At 50.0% G+C, this 18,305-nt stretch overlaps 1 protein-coding gene across 1 annotated transcript in view; it reads left to right on the forward strand.

Moving 5' to 3' along the window:
- Positions 1–18,305, forward strand: part of arap2 (ArfGAP with RhoGAP domain, ankyrin repeat and PH domain 2) — a 63,308-nt gene that overhangs the window by 10,109 nt on the left and 34,894 nt on the right. The window contains 5 exon segments of the mRNA XM_062449518.1: positions 3,732–3,765; positions 3,768–3,851; positions 8,055–8,254; positions 13,731–13,837; positions 17,064–17,263. Of these exon segments, the coding sequence (XP_062305502.1) occupies positions 3,732–3,765; positions 3,768–3,851; positions 8,055–8,254; positions 13,731–13,837; positions 17,064–17,263 (625 nt within the window).

Consider the following 18,305-nt stretch of genomic DNA (forward strand, 5'->3'; position numbering starts at 1 on the left):
CCAAAAAACTTTTCTTCTCATATGGAAGAGATTGTACTTAATCCCGGTTGCATCCCCACATCTCTCTGCTTCCTGTGATGTCATAATGCAGAGGGGCGATGGTGGCGTGGGAGAAGCGAGCGAGCTACTCTCCCATCCGTTCCTCCACCCCCCCCCCCCCCCGCCTCCCCCATCTCTAACCTGCCTTTCGTCCGATTTCGTCAACCTCGGGATTGGGTCTGTGACAGAGAAGGGGACTGCCAAGGGACAAACGTGGCCCCCGAGGAGCCCGATCTGGTGTCCCGTGTGAGAGCCTGACTCTCCTGACATTGTGTGTGTGGCTGTGTGTGTGTGTCCCTGTCTGTAAGCCCAAAGCCAGGCTTTGCTGTGTGGAAAGTGAAGGGTTGATAGGGATGAAGGTGGTGGGTGAGGTCGGGGGGATAAGGGATGAAGGTGGTGGTGGGGGGGGTAAGGGGTGAGGCAGAAGGATCAGGATCTGTCTGTCTGTCTGTCTGTCTGTCTCTCTCATACCAAGACAGCTCTTTCATGCCAGTCCTAAAAAACCTCCCTCCCTCCCTCCCTCCCTCCCTCTCCTCCCTCTCCTCCCTCCCTCCCTCCCTCTCCTGTTATCTCTAACCCTTTCTTATTTCTGCTCCCATCTCACCTCGCTGCTCTTCTCTGCTAAGTTTAGGGTTTTGACCAAATCTCAGAGGATTTGGAATATCAGTTCATAGCATGCCTTTATTTAGCAGCAGGGCCCGTCCAGTTTGACCTTGTTGTTGTTCTTTGTTCACAACAATCACATTGGAGGTTAATGGCTTGTCATTTGGCTGAAGTTAGTTTAAGCTCCAAAGCCTTAATGTCTTAAATGACTATCAATGGCATCACAACCCCCTTACTTTCTGTGGTGTAGTACCACATGTTCACCAGTTGGTGTCCCCCTTCCTCCACAAAAATACCGACCTTAGGGGTTTGTGACGGCCACTGTGAGACTTTAGATTCAAGGCTGGTGAAAGAACCCTTTTCTCTCTCTCTCTCTCTCTCTCTCTCTCCTCTCTCTCTCTCTCTCTCTCTCTCTCTCTTTATTCTCTGTCTTTCTCCACACGTTCCCTCTATCATACAGGGCTTTTAGCCCCATAGCTGTGCCTTAATTGCTTCCTGAAGTGTGTGTGTGTCTGTCTGCGCGTGTGTGTTTCAGAGACATAAGCACACACGTCGACCGATCCGAAACAGACCAAGTCACACACAAAAGCACACAAGCAAAGCGGGAAAGAGAGAGAGAGGAGAGAGGCGGGCGAGCAAAAGTCGAGAGAGCAGCAAAAGAAGAAAAAAAGAAAATGGGATTGTCAGAGAGGGGGAGAGAGAGAGAGAAACAGATAGAGGAGAAAGAGAGAGGAAGAGGGGCGAACGCATCGTGAGAAGCAACCGAGTAAGAGATGGGTGGAAACAACAAGACGAGACGATGGAGCGGAGCGCGGGGGGGGGAGATAAAGGGGGGAGGGAGGGGGGAGGGGGGAGGGGGGAGGGGGGGGGGGAGACGGGAGGAGAGGGGGAAACAAGCGCCGGGGCGATACGGACAGAGTTAAGGATCAGGTGTCTATTATCTTGACTGAGAGATAGCGAGGCCTCCTCGCTCCGTACAGGTGTCCCCCGGGCTTACCTTTCAAATACTGACGCTCTGAACTCACTGCCTGCCCCTGGGTGGACGTGCGTGCGTGCGCGTGCGTGTGTTAGCACCTGGGTTTGGAGACGCGTCTTTTCGTCACCAACGGCCACTGTACGACTCCGTTCCAACATCAGCGTGTGATGCGTTTGTGTGCGTTGGTGCGTGCTTGCTTCTTGATGTAAGCAACACCAACTCCATTGCAACACATTATCTGTCTTTGCGTGCGTGTGCATGTGTTTGTGTCACCCAAAGACTTTGACCCCTTGTTTCTCTCAACCAACAAACACCCCGCCCACCAGAACACTAACAGTGTATTTACACATGCTCCCGTGATTAAAAAACCTCTTTCCACATGACCCCAAAACCCTCATTAAAACAATTAATTACAGATAACCCAGATTACGAATAATTATCATCACTAAGACAGAGTTGTTCACTCATACTTCACTATTTAATGCTGTCCCCATCTCTCTTCCAACTACATTTACAGAGAGAGAGAGAGAGAGAGAGAGAGAGAGAGAGAGAGAGAAAGAGAGCGAGGAGAGAGTGTGTGTGGAGAGTGTGTGTGGTTGTGCATTTACCGTATGTCTGGTATGCACTACGGTGACCTGTGTGTGTATGTTATATGTGTGTGTGTGTGTGTGTTTGTTTGGGTACTGAATTGGTTTTGATGTTAAATTCCCGAGGAGAGGTAAACATGCTCGGTGTCACTAATTAGGCTGTGCCTGCTCCCTGCCATTGTTAACATCCTGCCTTCATCCTTCTGGAAGGACCCCCTCGCTGAACCTCATTGGCTTCTTCATTTGTGCCCGTTTCACTCAGTACTGTTCTTCGCTCTTTCTCTCCAGATGATCTTCTACACTTCCCTGTGCTGTGCATTGTTATTTCCGTCCGTCTCATGGGTCTCTCTCCCTCTCTCCTTCTCCCCCTCTGTCTTTCACTCTTTTTTACTCTTTTCTCGGCCCCTCTTTCTTTCTTTTTATTTCCTTCCTTCCCTCTCTCTCTCTCTCTCTCTCTCTCCCTCTCTCATTCTCTCTCTGTCATTATCTTTCCTAACCTCACTAATTTGATCACCCTCTCTCTCCCTCCCTCCCTCCCTCCCTCATCCTAGTCCCTGTCTACCTGTGCATTGTGGCCTGTGTATTTCGGTCCGTGGGTCTCCAGGAATAGTATTGTGAGCATGTCAAGGTCACCATCTTAATTAAGGGTGCTGACGGGGGGGAGGGGGGGGGGGTGTTGAGAGGTCCGGCCCGACCCTTTCCTCGCATCCCTCCATCCACTCTCCCTCCCTCCCTCGCTCCCTCCCTCGCTCCCTCCTTCCCCTCTCGATCCCGTCCACACTCCCACGCTACGCTCATGCCACCAACACAAGCCACTGTGGGCCAACAGAGAATTAGATTTAGGTCAAGTCTATGCAAGAGAGGGAAAGAGCGAGCAAGAGAGTGACTGGGAGAGGGAGACGGTGCCTGTGTTTAAATCAGTGTACTTTGCAATGATAATGACTTTATAGAAATGAATAATGCAAAGTCTGAATGGCCCCTTCTTTAATCCTACTATATTCACGCCCGTGCAAACACATAATGTCCCACTCTTTTATTCAGCGTGGGGGTAGCATATGAGATATTCCAACATAATGTACTTACTGTAACTTAAAACTTTTATCCCCTAATGCACATTGCACTTTTTATTTTTTTTTACATTTCAATTCTTAGTTTGTAGAACGGTCATAGTTGTTCAGTTAGTTAGCCAGTTTTGTGTAGTTAGCCAATGACCTAGTACTTTCAATGTTGTCACTGGAGATTGAAGAAAAAGGGTCACCGGTCTCCAGTGCACAAGGCTCATTATTTGGGTGTTGTGCTGTTGCTTTGTGGGTGTGTGTGTGTGTGTGTGTCGCCAAATCCCTGTTCAGTCAACTAGCATTTCCTGTTTGGGTTGCTACCTATTCCCAGTGTGTGTGTGTGTGTTCGAGTGTGAATCTATAAATAGGTTAGAGGTTGGTCTCCTAGAGATTTGTACCAACTGTTGTTTCACCTCGAGAGAATTGTGTGTGTGCGTGTGTTTGACTTTCTTGTCTGTGCCCATCCAGGAGATGTACTCCAAAGGCTTGATCCCACTGGGGGTGATAAGCAGGTTCGACTGCAGGGGGACAACAAGTTTGAAGTGGTCACCTTGCTGCGAGTCTTCATCTTCCGCACAGAGAGAGAAGGTAATAAGGACCCTTACCCTCCCCCCCTCCCTTCCCTTTATCCTTTCCAGAAGCGTCTCTCTCTCCCTTTGTGGCGTTTGACACCCGCGATCCCCCAGGCCCTGCCTGCCGCTGTACACTCCCGTGTTGGGGAGCTGTTTGCTGCTAGCCCTGCACTCTCCTCCGGCATCTTCTTCACTTATCCTCTTGCCCTGTGTCCACCCTTTAATCTCCCTCCCTCCCTCCCACCCTCCTTTCTCTCTGTCTCTTCTCTCTCCCTCGCTCTTCCTCCCTCCTGTCGCTTTTTCAAACAGAATAGAGAAAGGACTCTCTCTGTGTAAACATTCTTGCCAATTAGGTTTGTCTCTGTCTGCTCTAATGAAGGCAAACTCAGACGTTTTCCACTATTTATCCCCTCTTCATACACACACACACACGCACGCACACACACTCACACGTGTACACACACAGGTCCAATACATTTGAAATCAGCCAGTAAGACGACGGGGTCAGTTGGTTTCCACCAACGGCAAGGAATCCGACGGTCTGTCGTGAGGATGTCGACGATGGTCTAAGGGCTGACGACGCGAGTAGCAGCCGTCTAAACCAAGCCGACACACCTTGGACTGTCAGGATCCCGCTCTTTCCGATTTGCGTTACGAGCCGTGGGCGTGCGTGTGTGTTGCATTCAGCGTACAGTCAACACAGTCCCGTACACACACACATCAACGCGTGCGTTGTCATGGCAACCCCAGGGACAACGACGTCGGCAAAGGACCTGCTTCAGTGCCTTTTCGGGGGATGATACCATGGCGACCATGTGTGGTTGATCTCCCCGAGACTCCTAGGTGTATTGACATTTCGCCCCGCTCAGAATAGCCGCGGACGATATGCGCCCTGACCCCGCTCATTAGCGCTAACGGAGACGAAGCGAAGGGTCTCCGCCGGCGAGGCGTGAAAAAACCGCCTCGCCGGCTCCTCTGTCCAGCTCTTGGCACGTCCGCCTCTGAAATCCATCCACAGCACATGTCAGGGTTCCTGTTTGTTTTGCTGCATCTCAAGTTGCATTGTTCTTCGTACGACTCAACTCTGATGTCACGCTGATAGAGAGTACTGATGAACTATTGATCATCCCATGATTTATTTATTTATTTATTTTTTATTTTTTGGGGGAGGGGGTTTCCCTGTATTGGCAGGCAGCAATGTCCCATCCATCAGCCTGACTGCTGGTCACTACTCATACCTCACTCTCAACAGTACTGACACTGGGGAGAGGGAGAGGGAGGGGGAAGGGAGGGGGGGTAGACGGAGGAGGGAGGGGGGTCGATTCAGGCAGGCATCGACTGTCTGGGGTTTGGGGAATGTCTGACTCAGTAGCAAGCTGGGAGATGGAGGGAGAGCCAGAGAGAGAGAGAAAAGAGGGCAAAACAGAAGTGTGGCGAGAGCGAGAAAGAAAGGAAGGGAGAAAGGCAAGGATGGAGTGAGTGAGAGAAAGAAAGAAAGAAGGGAAAGCTTGGCCTCGTCACCTCATGCATCTTTAAACAGGCCCCCTCTCCTCGTCTGAGAGAGTCATCAATCTTTGGGCAAACATGAGGGAGAGAGGGAGTTTGAGGGAGGAAGAGATGGAGGGAATAAGGGAGGGGAGAGAGGCATGTCGAGTATTGGACAAAACAGAGAGACTTAAATCGAAAGAAAGGGCGGTAGGGAGTGAGAAGATACGTGGGAGTTCAAATCCAACAAACAAAGTGAGTCCCATTATCAGAGACCAAACGCAAGAAAAGAGAGAGAGTGAGAGAGAACTACACTAACAACAGACAACAGACTGGGGGGGAAAGCAGAGGCAGACATAGCTACTGAAAGAAAGAGAGTCAGCCGGTGAATAATTGAAGGACACCAGAGAGAGAGGGAGACTAAGCACACAGCTGTCTGTCTGTCTCACTGACTCTCCAGTGGTCTGCAGGTGTGCTGGCTCGACTTGACTCTCCCCCACCCCCCCCCCCCCCCCAGCTCCAGGTAGACGTCAGCTGCAAAGACGAGAGGCGAAGTGAGGGGAGGCCGGGGAGGGAGGGAGGGGAGTGGGAGGCTGGAGGAAGGATGGAAGGGGAGTAGAGGTGAGGGGGGCGGGGGGTAAATGAGTCGAGGTAAGAGTGAAGAGGACGGAGAGATGGAGGCAGAGAGAGAGAGAGGGAGGCAGGGATGGAGAGTAGGGGGGAAAGGGGTGAGATGGAGTTGGTGATCGAGAGAGTTGTAAAAGGGGCAAGCAGCACTATAGCCATTAAAAGGGAGAGAGAAAAAGAGAGTAGAAAACAAGATTAAGGAAAATAACGAGAGAATGTGACAAAGGGAAAAGGGAGAGAGAGGGTAGGGGGGGGGGGGGGTAGCAGCACAGTGTCGGAGTAGAGACACACAGCATATTGGACACATCCATGGCACATCCATGACTTAATATATCGGGGAGGACAGGAGGGAAAATAACCGTGACGTGGCACCCAGTGCCGTACAGTGGGAATCTTACACCCTCAGATATCCAAAGTTCAACTGAATTTATAAAAAAAAAAATAGCAACAATGACGTGTTGTCTGTTCTTCTGCCCGCGGGAGAGTTCCACTCACTGTACACGTTGGAAGAGCGGATATGAGGCTGTTGTTGCTTCCAGTCTTGTACTCCAAGTCGACGGGAGATGGATGAGAGCTCGGCTGAGATTGAAGAGCCCGCTGAGTGGAGGGGGGGGGGGGGGGGGAGGGATCAAGGGTTAGGGAGGGGTTGCTTACACGTGCTCTGCGATCGATGTGCACGTTGCTTCGTAGGGGGAGCACATTCATGAACGTGTGTGTGTGTGTTGTGCGAGCGTGACTGCACACGCGCTGCACACACACACACACCCCTGCGGCTCCTGCTCAGCACACCTTGCCTTTGTGACGTGACAGTTGTGTGTGTGTGTGTGTGTGTGTGTGTGCCCCTGACCATGAGTTATTTTTACGACTTAGCGTGTCTCCGGAAAGCTTTTCCTCCCTCTCTCTCTCTCTCTCTCTCTCTCTCTCTCTCTCTCTCTCTCTCTCTCTCTCTCTCTCTCTCTCTCTCTCTCTCTCTCTCTCTCTCTCTCTCTCTCTCTCTCTCTCTCTCTCTCTCTCTCTCTCTCTCTAAGTGACGGACCATGAGAGGAAGTCCTTAAATAAGTGAACAGGCAAATAAGGAAGTCCAGGACAGGTAATGGAACTAAGAAACCAGGGAAGAACTGTAAAGACCGGTGATGTAAAAGGGGGGCTGGGTGAATAATTGAATGCATAGGCCATCCATTATTAAGACTGGCTCTTTGTGAATTCATGAGACTAGGAAAGGCCAAGGTTGCGACACATATTTTTTGGGGGGTGTGGGGGTGGTGGTGGTGTGTGTGTGGGAGGGGGGGTACAGTGTTAGATTGGGAGTGTGAAGGGGGGGTTTGGAGGTCATAGGGTGTCCTTCCTCTCGCATGCTGTGCATACTGTGCTACCATGCACACACGCGCACACACACACACAGGCGTGGGGTGCCAAGGGTCAGAAAGGGTCAATGGGTGAATTGAGGACAGGTCAAAAGGAATAGAGTAAGGAGTGAGTGTGTGCCTGTGTGGGTGTGTGTGTGTGCGTGCGTGCGCATAGTATCAGCTAGTGGGATTTATCTAACCACCTCAACACTTACCATTTCTCCTTAAAAACCATGGACATGTCTCTCCTTTTAAGACATATTCGATAGAACCTAATCCTCTTAAAGACTGTTAACACCATGCTACACCTCACCACGCTGCGGTGCTGTTTGAGACAGCTTGTAATAAATTAACAGATTCTCAGCATCCTGCCTGGTTCTCTCCGGAGGGGGGCCATAAATTAATTCCTGTTTTACACTCAAATTATTCCCTCAACGCTTTCTCTGTGCCTACAAAGTGTCTGAGGATCATCTTTACACGAGCCAAAGTTAGCATTGAATGTAAATGAATAGTGTGTTGCCATACATGTGAAGTGTAGGTCACCTGTCAGGGTTATCGCTTTGGTCTCTTATTAAAGTATTTCTGTACTTGTGATGGGGCACGTGTCAACTGTGTGAGTTGGAGTTGACATGAGGGGGGGGGGGGGGGGGGGGGAGGGGAAGGCTGGTGCTGTTTGATGTTCATGCTACTTTTTTTTTTCTTCTTCTCTGCACTCACTCTCTCTCTCTCTCTCTCTCTCTCTCTCTCTCTCTCTCTCTCAGCAGAGCGTCAGGAGTGGACAGAGGCTCTACAGACTGCCATCACTTCCCCAGCTCCCATGTCCCAGAAGCCCTCCAGTAAGAGCCGGGGCGGGGGCGTCCTGGCGACCAGCAGGAGCAGCTCCTTGGAGCTGCGAGGCTACAAAGGCAAGGTGTTCGTGTCCCTGGCCGGCACCAGGTTCAGGCTCTGCAAAAGTGAACAGGTAGCTGTTTTCACCACAACATAACCCCCAACACCTCTCCCCCCCTGGAGCCCCGTCTTGAGCCCAACACCCTCTTGTCTTCTCTTGTCGATAGTCGTGGCCGTAAGTTTGGCAATGACAAATATTGTGTTTTTGCAAAGTTTGCTGGTTCAGCAAACTTTATATATTTTCACGTGTTTCACATGTTTCTATAGAATACAATAAGGCACATTTCATATTTTTTAAATCTTTTTGGAGGCGAACATTTTCAATACTATATGCAAATAGTCCCCTCTTTTACAGCAGTCAATCTGCTCTTAAAATCCAATCAGAATGATAGAGTGATTTCACCTGGCTAGAACTAGTTCACACTTTCTCCTGCGCTGATGATATGACTTACTGAAATTATGTTAGCAGTCATTTTATGCCAAGGCCCAGCAAGTTTGCAAACACAAAATGTATGTCGCTCCCGATACTTTTGGCCACGGCTGTATTCAATTTTTTTTTCCACAGAATGTGATTCTTATCAGTGACTTAATGGACAAAAAAAATGTTTGGTGTTCTCTGGCTAGCCATTGGCCCTGGGTTTGAGAACTGGTTTTTACAGCAGCCAATAACATATCATCTTTCATGAACCCCCATAGGACTATTTGATAAACAGTATGTTGGAATTGCACTGGTGGAGTCTCAGATGTTAGCAAATCAATGTGAACATTTGTTTCATTCCTGTTTTCTCTTGCTATTTCTCTCTCTCTCTCTCTCTCTCTCTCTCTCTCTCTCTCTCTCTCTCTCTCTCTCTCTCTCTCTCTCTCTCTCTCTCTCTCTCTCTCTCTCTCTCTCTCTCTCTCTCTCTCTCGCACTATCTGCCTCTCTCCCCATCTCTCGTTCCTCCTCTCTCCGTCTCTGTTTGTCTTTCATTATTTTCTTCATTAGCGTGAACAAACATCTTGGTCATAATTCTCTATGGTTCTGGCTCCGCGTCAGTGCATCTCCACTCCCTTGCTCTCTGTGATAGAGAGACAGAGCGAGAGCGAGCGAGCGAGCGAGAGAGTGAATGAGGGGGGGAAGAGATGGAGGGAATGGAAATTAATCGTATTGTTTCTGCTTAAACGCTAAATCCCTGCATGGCTAATTCACTGATGGAGGGAGAGAAAAAAAAAGAAACGAGTTGGGAAGGGAGGTGGAGAGAAAGGAGAGATGGAGGGAGCGGGCGAAAGAGCGAGAGAAGTACGAGTCAGGAAAAAGTAGGGTTTGAGAGAAAAGAACAGCGGCGAGAGAAAGAGACTGACAGAGAGAGTGAAGAATAAGAAGAGATAAGAGCGAAGACAATGATGCTGAGATGGAGAGAGTGTTTAAACACAGTGTTGAAAAGAGGGAGAAACTAGGAGCAATCGAGTGGGAGAGAGTGATGGAGGGATAAAGAAACAGCCAGGGGGAGAGAGAGAGAGAGAGAGAGAGAGAGAGAGAGAGAGAGAGAGAGAGAGAGAGAGAGAGAGAGAGAGAGAGAGAGAGAGAGAGAGAGAGAGAGAGAGAGAGAGAGAGAGAGAGAGATGAGAGAGAGAGAGAGAGAGAGAGAGAGAGAGAGAGAGAGAGAGAGAGAGAGAGAGAGAGGAGGAGGGGGGTGGAGGGAGGTAGAGAGAGAGAGAGAGAAGGGTAGACTGTTGCCCTGTTCATGTTCAGTGGAGTGGAGTATTTAATCTAAGATGATGAACGAGCTGTTGGAAAGGCACACACACACCAGCCGCACACACACACACCAGCCGCACACACACACACACACCAGCCGCACACACAAACACACACACACACCAGCCGCACACACCACCACATACACTCCTCCTCCTTATCACAGACTACAAAGCAGTGTGATACAACTCCCTGTAAGGTCATTCAAATCCTATTACCCGAGATAAAACAATCAAATAATTCAAAACACAAACATACATTTCCTCCATTGTGCTACTTTCAAAAAGTGCTTGTTCATTGTTCATAGACTCTGTCATGAGGTGCTGTTATCCGAGTGTGGATGTGCTAGATCAGGACACTTAGTAACCTCGGTTCTAAGTGACCCGCTTGATAGATTTACTGTGAAGCAGGGTTCTCTTTATCCACGGTATTTCCCAAAAATACCACAGTTCATATACATGGTACTGTCATGAGTTTACAATTTGAACCAATTAGGCATTGTATAAAAGCTTTTTTCCTTACAGCAGACAAAAGGTGATGTGCAGCAATCTAGACCACCTGCTACAATGACCTTGCTAAAGTCCAGAAAGTGCCAGGCATCCAGACAGAGTCTTTGGAGGTTGTGAGGCATTGTAGTGTGTGAGGCCGCGGAAAAGCCTGTCCCACGTGGATAAGCGGTGAACTTTTGGAGGTGTAGAAGCTGTAATTGGCCTTTAGGACACTTGCTAACACTTTACTCCGCACGCACGACATCGAACAGCAAAATCAACCTGGTTTCCAGTTGGCCTTTTGGAATTCAGTAACCCGAGCATACACGCGAGTCAGTCTCTCCCTCCTGTGAAATGGCTAATGGCTTGCTACCTGCTAGTGTGACTGGTAGGTTACGTGGTCCGCGTCGCAGGAGTAGCGAGCGATCCGCGCGCTCGTCTCCGAGTGTGTTTTTTAAGTACGGCGCTGATTTGAATATGAATGCGTGTAATCTGGCACACGGAGGGAAAGAGGGATTTAATTCGTCTTTAGCTTCATTAGATCCTTTCTTTCCCCTCCTTTCACACTCACTGAACGGAACAATGGCTGGCATCCCGAGGTGGCGCGCCACTTGCGAGAGAATGTCGCAAGGTGTCACGCTGAATTAATGACACGGGATTGTGATCCCCCTCCTCGCTCTCCCCTCTTTTATCCTTGTTCCGCTTTCCCCCCGTTCTTTTCTCTCTCCTTTCCCCCCTTTTCCTTTTCTTCCTACCTTTATTCTCCCCCTTTCTCCATCTCTCTCTCCCCGCCCTCGCTTTCCTGTGTGCAGCCCTTTCTCATGCTCAACTCATCCTTTCTTTCCTCTGATTAGAATCGTTTCCCCCGCCCCCTCCTGCAGTTAACTTTACTCATCATGCTTTGAGAGCACACTGCCTTATCCTCAACTACGAGCACTTTACATTTGAATTCTAATACTTGCCTCTAGTGTATTGGTTTGGTGGCAGAAGACTTTGACTGAGACACATTCATTAACGTAAAATGCGCTAAACGTGCAATTGAGGAGCTGTTAGTGGATGCTAGCTATTCTGAAGCTGTGAGGGTCTGAAGTGAGACCGTGGTGGAAATGCCTTTTGCCTGATTAGAAGTTTACGAAAGACGTTGTTCGTTGTTTGCACGTTACGAGATGTCCACACCCAAGCTAAACGACACACACACTACCTACATCTTGCCGGTCTCTCTTTAAGCGTCATCATCGCTAAGTCTTTTTGGTGCTGATGTAATTGGTAAGTAATTTCTATCTCTAACGCCGGAACATTCTTTCCCCTTCCTCCGTCCCTTCCATCCCTCCATCCTCCCGTTCCCCTCCATCCCTGGTGAAATAATTGGACAGGGCAGGAGGGCACGGCACATATTGGCAAGGTAACTAGCAGCGAGGCCGTACGGCCGCTAACAGCCATGTCTGTAATTGGCTAGCTGAGAGGGATGAGGGTCATTAGGTAGACGACAGGCTCGCCTGCCTCTCCTGGCACCAAAACACACGCAGGCACACACACACACACACAGACACATTAACACTCACACGGGGACACACACACGTCCGCGCTCACTTCCCTTACTCCCAGACACACGCTGACGCATGCACCCAGGCGACGACACGTCGCACACAAACTGCGCTGTGCATCCAAATCACATGTAGAAGAAGAGCCCCTTGTTTCTTTTCGCAGCTCTCCAAGCACAGTGGGTCACACCTCATGTTGGTTTTTTTCTTTTTGCACCTGCCATGTTGTCGATGAGTCTACAACTCCACAAAGTTCCACGGCAGAAGTTCTGACTGCCCGTTACATGAAAACTCCCACCTTAATGATGACGTCCTGTGTTTGCTGTTTTGCCTTGACAGACATACACAATGTGTGAAATCTAAGTGCTGTCGAATATAGTTTTAAGTGGACTGGAGGTAGAGATGTAACAGGGCTTTTTGTGCTGTGTTGTCAGAGTGTTATCACTTCTTGGTTCTTGGTAGCTACAGTGTGGGTCTGGAGCCAGGCGCTCAAACGGCAGACTGATATATAGTGCGGGCTTCGGGATGACGTGCTCCTGTCATCGCTGTCGAATCGTTCTGATGAAGATGCGTGCGGCGATGGAGTGGCCACTCGTTTCCCCGACGTCTCTTCTCTCCCGCCACAATGACGCCCTCCAAGGGTGGCAGCGTGTAAAAAAAAACGGACTTTCTTCCCTCTCTCTCTTCATCTCTCTGTTTCTTCTCAATGCTCTCTCTCTCTTTAGCTCCCCTCTCTCTCTCTCTCTCTCTTTCTCTCTCCTCTTTCTCCGTCTCCCTTACCGCCAGGCATTCCTTTTGCACAACAAAAAAAAAACACCTCGTCAACAGAGATGGTGTCAATTCATCCTCCCTTCTTTGTGAGGCATAATTAGACCAAATTGCATCGGTGGTGACGAGCAGCTCAGCCGCCTCTCCGACAGAGACGCGTCTGCCTAACAGGAGCGGGGGGTGTTTTATGTTGCCCCACCGCCGCTCACTTTCCCACGCACCGCTGCATGTGATGTACTGGACGAGGGCCCCTTCCCCCCCCCCCCCCGCACTATCTCTCATTCTCCGTCTCCAGACGTCAAACGGGCCTGCTTAGCTCTCGGGTGTGAGTGTCGGAGAGGAGGCGGTGTTTGCGTCGCCTTTGTCGCGGGCTGTTCATTAGTTTTCATTAAGCCCAATGATGCTCCGGTCCCATCCGAGAGGGGGAGTGTCGTTCGTTTTAATGAGGTGACACTGCGTATCCGTTTCCAATATAGATGGCTCCTACTATACACCTGCGAAAGGGGGAGGGGAGGAGGGGAGTGGGGATGGGAGGATGTTTGCGGTGGGTGCCTTGGGCCCTGATTAAATCCCAGTCAGTTGCTGTATAGCTTTGCCTTTTTGACCCCCCCCCCCCCCCCCCCCCCCCATGAACTGAAATGAAAGCTTGGAGTAATTGTTTAATTTGCTGTATGAGCAGTCACATGGCACAGACACTAACAGATAATACCACCTGATGTCACTTCTGATGAAGGCAGAATTTTTTTATACGTACAATTAATAGAAGGGAAAACATTGACCTACAGAGATTTCTGGGATTCCAATGCCCCATTGTGAGAACTGACCCCTTGAATATCTCGGAACGACCTTTGACCCCTCTGCGTTTTGTCGTTGCCGCGGTAACGGCGAGGCTGACAGTATTGCGCTTTGGATAAGGTCACGTCTCCCTCCCCGAATGCCAGAGCGTGTCTCACCTGCAAGTGTTTGAGTGCAGTAACGGTTTCCTGTTTGTTTCGCTGCTTGTTTGCGTGACAGGACTTCAAGGCCGGCCTGGCCATCACCGTGGTGGATCTGACTGCCGCCAACATCAGAGACGTGGACAGGAGAGGCTTCGAGATCAACACACCTTTCAAAAACTTCTGGTTAGTCCACCCCTAGCTCTGTTACCGCTGGTCACTCATCAGTTGAATTTGTGTACACGTGAGATTGAGAGAGATTGACACGTACGATTGTTTTCCTCAGAATGACTTTACTACACTGTAGGCGAGCATTGTGTGTGTGTGTGTCTATGTGTGCTATAGTGTGATGTTCTGTAGACTTGAACCCCTAATGTGAACCCCTAGGTTCCAACAGCATGTGCTGCAACAGTATTCTTGACTCACCTTCAGGTTCAACATTAACACCAGACTAAAACAAGATTCCATTCTCTGATTGGTTTGATCACTGTGCCAAGTCATTACCCAAAATATTTGTTTAAGTTTTTAATGTGGGGCTCGGGAGATTGTTGATGGTCTATTCAATACAACAATTCCTCTTAAATCATCCTTTTATTTTCCGCAACCTTTTTCCACAAAAAACGTCCTTCAAATCTAAGCCTCTTATTGCACTCCACGCTATTTTAATCTCTAGAATCGAATCTCCCGAAACATCCAAAATTCACCACTGAAGGTCAGAGTGTGGGTTGAGCCTGTACTTACTGAGGAAACCTTTAGCACTGTGTATTTTTAGGATTAAATATTCAACAGGAATGTTGTCAGGTATGTGTGTGTCAAGGTAGTGCTAAGCTTCATGCATGTGTCCACAGAAACATTGGAACACAAGGAATGACCTTTAGTTGGCCCAGTTTGTTCTACTCTAACCAGTTACTTGACTCTACACCAGGGAAACAAATTGCATGTTAGGGTGGACCGCTTTCAGGAAGAAAAGTATTGTGAAGCGTAAAACCCCAGTTTCCTGTGGGGCTAAGGGTTGGAGAGTGTCACACGACTCCAGAAAAGAGACGCGTCAAGGTGTGGCCTCGCACCTCTGTTTGCCACGGTGACCGTTCACCTTTCCGCATAGAATGAGCACTAGTGAAAGCGTTATTAAAGCGACGCTTTATAAACAACCCGCCGTGCAACACACGTCCGACGCTAATAGGTTTCTGTGGGAGTGATGGTGCCGAGGGCTGATTAGTGAAGAGGAACTGCTTTTGATGCCCCTTTGGACTGCTCTGCGCCTCTGTTTATTTGTTTTGCCCCCCCCCCCCCCCCCCACCTACACACACACACACGAACACACTTACCATACGCTCATTACCGTGCGACGGGCCTGCCATGTGCAGTGCAGCAGAGCCAGGGTTCCTGAAAGACAATCGCTAATTATTGATCTCCGGCTCTTTCCGTTTTTAACGAATCCTCCAGGGAGGATCCTCGCCACGGGCTTCCTCTCGTGTACCCTGTGACCTCTCCCGGCCTGTTGCCGCGGTAGCAGGGGCACACCAACAACTTTGGAGCACCCCCCCTGGACCCCCACACGCATAATCGATAGCCAGTTGACTCGTTTGTTTTTTAATAACACTCATTTGAGGCCAGATCAAGTTAGTTTGTTATTTCTGTACGCTTTCCTTCTTTCGAAGCCCGTTACAAAGTTGTGTATTTATTTCTACTTTGGTTTCTCGATCTACCTGCACATATGTCCCATCGATCTGTTTGTCTCTTCTCTCCCTAATGGCCATGTTGGACGTTGTGTCTTTTAATGCGGTGGACATAATTGCGATTCTGTGCTTTAAGAAAAAGGAATCAGAGTGGGGTGATGGAAAGGAGGTTGGGGGCTTGAAAAGAGGCAGGGGGCTTGTGGATTGTATGATTGGGTGCGACTGAGGAAAGTTTCGTGGTTGATCACTTTACACGGTAAAGAGCCTCTCTGTCCAGCTTCATTGTCTTGGCTTTAACCTAAACAGTGGATTCAACCCCCTTAAGGTGTCATGGCCGACTAGCTAAATCTTTCATCACAGTCAGTGGAGCTACAGTCGTGATGCTGGGCGCGAGGACATATACCTCAACCCCTCTCTTCCTCTGTGGTTCGACGCGAGCAGTCATCCTTTTGGACAGGGCCCTTGCAGAAACACCCAGGTGTGATGCCAGATCTTAATCATTCCATTGATTGTGGCAAGGTAATTCAGGTGAAGCCCAGGCACTGCATCCTGCTTCTTGACAAAGTAAAAGAGTGAGTCAGAGAGAGAGAGAGAAAGAGAGAGAGAGAGAGAGAGAGAGAGAGAGAGAGAAGGGGAGAGAGAAGGAGACCTTTGCGGTTACTATGGAGACCACTTTTCCCCACTTCTCTCCGTCTCGGCCTCTTCTCGCTTCCCTCTCCTCCCTCCTTCTCGATCGCTCCACCGTTTCGGTCGTCTCGACGGCAGCGAGCGATCCAGTCCAGGCAGGCCCAGCATGCCCCAGAGCTTGTGTGTGTACGGGGAGAGGGGGGGGGGTGTTGTGTTGTGTGTGTGTGCGCGCGTGTAGCCTGTGTCTGCGCGGGAGAGGTTTGTGTGTGGGGGTGTGTGGGTCTTCTCTGAGGAAGATTGTAATAGACATGTTGAGTGGCTGTGGAGTTGGGCTTGGCTGGGCTGTGGAGTTGTCTCTCTGGGAGTGTAATGAGTGAGATGTGGCTGGGTGAAGTGACAGGGCCCGCGGAGTCCTCTCCATGCTGCTTCCCACTCGCTCAACCCCCTGATAGGAGCCCAATTTAGGAGCTCTCTCTCCCCAAGAGAGTGGCAGAAAGGATGTGATTGTGTGTGTGTGTGTGTGTGTGTGTTGAAATAAGTGTGGGCAATGGAGAAGGAACAAAGTGGCAGGGGATAACAGCTGCATGAGCTGAAGTCCTTCTATGTCTCTGCCCCTCTCTCTCTCTCTCTCTCTCTCTCTCTCTCTCTCTCTCTCTCTCTCTCTCTCTCTCTCTCTCTCTCTCTCTCTCTCTCTCTCTCTCTCTCTGCCCCTCTCTCTCTCTCTCTCTCTCTCTCTATGCCTCTCCCTCTCTCTCTGCTTCTCTCTCTCTCTCTCCTGCATCCCCTTGTTTCCCATTTATAGCTTATACCACAGTGACCTCCAACAAGGTCTCCCCAGACCCTCTGACCTAGAGATGGGGGCTGAAAGACCGCTTACACACACACACACATACACACACGTACGCGCACACACACCCTCAAACCCTCAGACCAACACACCCATTTATTCTACTCCTGCACAGTTCCCACAAAAAACACTGCACACCCACACAATCGGCACAAAGCAAATATGTACAAACCGAAATGTGTGCCGTTTTAACTATTCCCCTTTAAAGTAAATCAATGCCGAAAAACAAGGAGAAAAAACCTGAAATCGATGGTTGCAGTTTCACGGCCGAGTCGGAGTGGGAGAAGGAGGAGTGGATTGAAGCGGTCCAGGAATCGATCGCCGAGACTCTTTCCGATTACGAAGTGGCGGAGAAGATCTGGTTCAATGAGTCCAACAGGAGCTGTGCCGAGTGCGGGTCGCCCCAGCCCGAGTGGGCCTCCGTCAACCTGGGGGTCGTCGTCTGCAAGAAGTGTGCAGGTACGGTGATCGAGACCGTCGCTCTCCCCTCTAACCGAACTAGGCGCGAGCATACGTGCGTGTGAGTGTGGAATTAGGCAGGTACGTTTTCTCTCTCTCTCTCTCTCTCTCTCTCTCTCTCTCTCTCTCTCTCTCTCTCTCTCTCTCTCTCTCTCTCTCTCTCGCTCTCTCACGCACACACACGCGCATACACACGCAGACACACACACTCAAATGCACTTTTCCACTCCTTTCCCCCAATTCCTCACCCCATCTTCCTCCCCTCGCTCTCCTCTTTCACTTCAGCCAATGGATAGACTCTATTGGACATGAACATAGAGATTGACTCCTAAACTCGAAACTTTTTGCAAATGAAAAGGATTGACTCTAAAATCAACTGAGAGAGCGAGGGAGGGAATGAGATTGTGTGTGTGTACACTGGCCCACTGTGGCTATTAAGATAAGATCTCAGGTGTTAAGCCACCGATGGGGATTCGTAGCCTGGCCTCAAAAGTTCCCTCTAATCCGTGTGACACGCTGGCGGGATTAGATCAAATGAAAACAGAGATTAGGTGGCGCTGCGTGGCCGGACCTTTCCTTCTTGACAAGAGATGATGGATGTGTCCGAATACATCCAATGGTACGCCGGCCAGCTACTGTTGATGGAGTGGTAGGCTGGATGATCTGGGTGGCGGGGCAGGGTGGGTGGATGGATGGATGAGTGCTCGTGTACCGGACACACACCCGTCCCCTCGACGATCATCTTCCCTCTGACGATTCTCTCCGCTGTCTCTCCCCCCCTCACGCACACACTCACCCACACACACACACACACTTCCACCTTTTCTCCAGGCGTCCGTTAATGATGACCTTTCCGGGAGTGCGTCGCCACCGCTGAGCCCGTCGCGTCGGGAGTCTGGCGGAGAGAGGCGCAGACGCCCGTCTTCGGTCCGCACTGTGTAAACGAAGCGGCCTGGGCCTGGAATATCAATGGCGGGCGATGGGGTTTTAATTAGGGGCTCCCGTGTCACGGACGATAAGGAGGAACAACAGAACGAGGGAA

This window comes from Osmerus eperlanus, chromosome 23, assembly GCF_963692335.1.
Source record: "Osmerus eperlanus chromosome 23, fOsmEpe2.1, whole genome shotgun sequence".
NCBI classification, from domain to species: domain Eukaryota; kingdom Metazoa; phylum Chordata; class Actinopteri; order Osmeriformes; family Osmeridae; genus Osmerus; species Osmerus eperlanus.